The sequence below is a fragment of the Otolemur garnettii genome, unplaced genomic scaffold (assembly GCF_000181295.1).
Source record: "Otolemur garnettii isolate 467f Iridium unplaced genomic scaffold, OtoGar3 scaffold00013, whole genome shotgun sequence".
Taxonomy (NCBI): domain Eukaryota; kingdom Metazoa; phylum Chordata; class Mammalia; order Primates; family Galagidae; genus Otolemur; species Otolemur garnettii.
Genome location: NW_003852408.1, coordinates 15,826,504 through 15,828,991, shown reverse-complemented (window position 1 = coordinate 15,828,991; position 2,488 = coordinate 15,826,504). Strand labels below are relative to the sequence as shown.

The following is a 2,488-nucleotide window of genomic DNA, read 5'->3' as shown; positions in this document are numbered from 1 at the left end:
TGAGCCCAGGAGTTGGAGGTTGCTGTGAGCTATGATGCCACAGCACTCTACCCAGGGGGACAGCTTGAGGCTCTGTCTCAAAAAACAAACAACAACAACAAAAAATGACGTGGCTGGGCTCAGTGGGTAGGGCGCTGGCCCCATATACTGAGGGTGGCAGGTTCAAACATGGCCCTGGCCAAATGACAACAAAAAAATAGCCAGGCGTGTGGTAGGTGCCTGTAGTCCCGGCTACTTGGGAGGCTGGGGCAAGAAAATCACCTAAGCCCAGGAGTTGGAGGTTGTTGTGAGCTGTGTGATGCCACAGCACTCTACTGAGGGCGACAAAGTGAGACTCTGTCTCTACCAAAACAAAGAAAAAGAAAACATGGCTTTTATGGGTGGGTATTTTTCTGTATATATATAATGAGCCACTGTTGGGTAGTAAGTTGCTCCCCTTTCTTAATGTTGTTGTAATTTCTCCTAAACTATACTAATTAGCAAATGACGTAAGGACAACAGTAACAGCAACTCATAATAACTAGCTTTTTTTGAGTACTCATTATTTCTCAGGCATACTTTTATAGCCACTTTACACTAAATTTACGTGTAATCCTCACAGTTACTGTGTGGGGAAGGGGCTGCAGTATCGTTATTTTCTAGATGTGAAACTGAGGTGTGGAGATGTTATCTAACTTGTCCAAGGTTACACAGCCAGAGCTGGGCAGAGCTGGGATTAGAGTGTAGGCAGTCCGACCACTCTGACCTCACGCAGCTTGTTTCCCAGGTATATAAGGGAGCTCATCTCAGAGCCTGCCTTGCAGGGTTGTGAGGGGCAGGCAAGGTGGTGTGAGGGACTCTTGGCACAGTGCCCGGTGTGGAGTGAGTGCTGGGTGACAAAGTCAACTCCAGTTGTCATCCCTGTCTTGGACATTCAGGACATTTCTGAACTGCTGGGCCTTTCCCAGCCTATCTCCACATAGCACCTTTTATCACAACCCCTGGAACCCAGTGTTGTCACCATCTCTGCTTCTTTCCCCTCCCAGAATACTGTAGGAACCTCAAGAGGGCAAGTACTCAGTTACGGTATCCCTGGTGCGGGAGCAGCCGTGGTTGCTAATTTATTTCTTTTCATTGCAGATGTCAAGACCAGGAAGTGGAGCTTTCTCTTAGAAGAACACAGTACACTAAGTGAGAAGCCCTCCTTGACTGTTTTATATCATGCTATTCTTAAACTGTAATATTCTGCCTTAAATTTAATGTATTTTAAAAGAATTCCCTTCTCCTTCTACTGTGGTAGCTTCAGATGCCTGAGTACAGGGTAAGTAAAGGTGAAGATGTTCTTGAGCAGCCTCATCTGTGTTCACTGAGAAGTGGCTTTATGACAGTCCCCATAGACGCAGGACCTCTTCTCCCACAGGGGGAGGCAGTGGTAGGAATCCTGTCTTGATAGAAGTCTTAGAAGTGAGGAGGGTTTGTGGACGTTGGGAATCAGAGGTCAGCTGGGATTGCTTAGCCAAGATGGACGCTGCCTTAGGCGACCTCTGAGAGCAGTCTCACAGGCAGTAGGCTTCTTAGTGGGCTGAGTTCTGTCAGATGCAGAAGTCAAGAAAGGCCAAGGCCTTAAGCATCTTAACAAGCACTTTGAGTGACCAAGGGAAGCATGTGAATGTAGAGATATAACTGTATGAAGCATCAGCCAGTTGTGGTTGATCATTTTTTTCTGTATGTTCTGCTTATTCTAATATGCCTGAGAAATGGGGACATGATCATATCTTAGCCTCTCCAGGACTGCCACTCCCTCATCCATCTGGCTGTATTGATTCTGCAGCTGGCACAACTTAGGTTCCTCTCCCTTGACTACCAAGGCCTTGTTGGGCTTCCCAGAGAGAGAGCCAGCTGTGGGAGTGCTGAGTCATTGGCCATCTTGCCCATTGGGTGAGGGCTTTAAGGAGGAGGGAAAAGCTGGGTTCTTTCTCTCTGTCTCCCTGTGTGACCTGCTACATGACATTGGGTGGGTAATTCAACATTCTGGATCCCATTTGTCTCTTCATTAAAAAAGAAGAAAAGAAGAGGGGGATCTTTAATTTCTATCCGCTCTACATATAAAGGAAGAGATTTTGATACCTTGAGCAAAGGTTAGTCATGAACTACAAGATTAGATTTGAGTACCAGGTGATACTGAGTGTTAGTAAATAGTAAATGCTGTCTGCAGCTCTGCAGCTCTGCAGCAGAAGGGAGGGCTCAAGTCAGGGCTGCTGCTTGGAACTTGTGGTTCACAGGCAACTATTTGGCCAAAGCTGAATTTTGATGAGAAATAGGAATGAGTTTTTTCCTTCTCACTTCTTTGTCTTTCAACCAGGAAATGCATCAATATTAATATGTTAGTTATGAGGGTGTTAACTTTTATGGAACAATAAAAAGCACAGTACTTACAGTAGTAGCAAATGAATGTGATGTTGAAAACATGACTTGTGACTCATGATGTGTCATATAGTGGTTCCTAATC

General features: G+C 45.5%; 1 protein-coding gene across 1 annotated transcript in view; it reads left to right on the top strand.

Moving 5' to 3' along the window:
- SMARCAL1 (SWI/SNF related, matrix associated, actin dependent regulator of chromatin, subfamily a like 1) overlaps nt 1-2,488 on the top strand; it is a 58,994-nt gene that overhangs the window by 8,913 nt on the left and 47,593 nt on the right. The window contains 1 exon segment of the mRNA XM_023510439.1: nt 1,120-1,170. Coding sequence (XP_023366207.1) covers nt 1,120-1,170 — 51 coding nt within the window.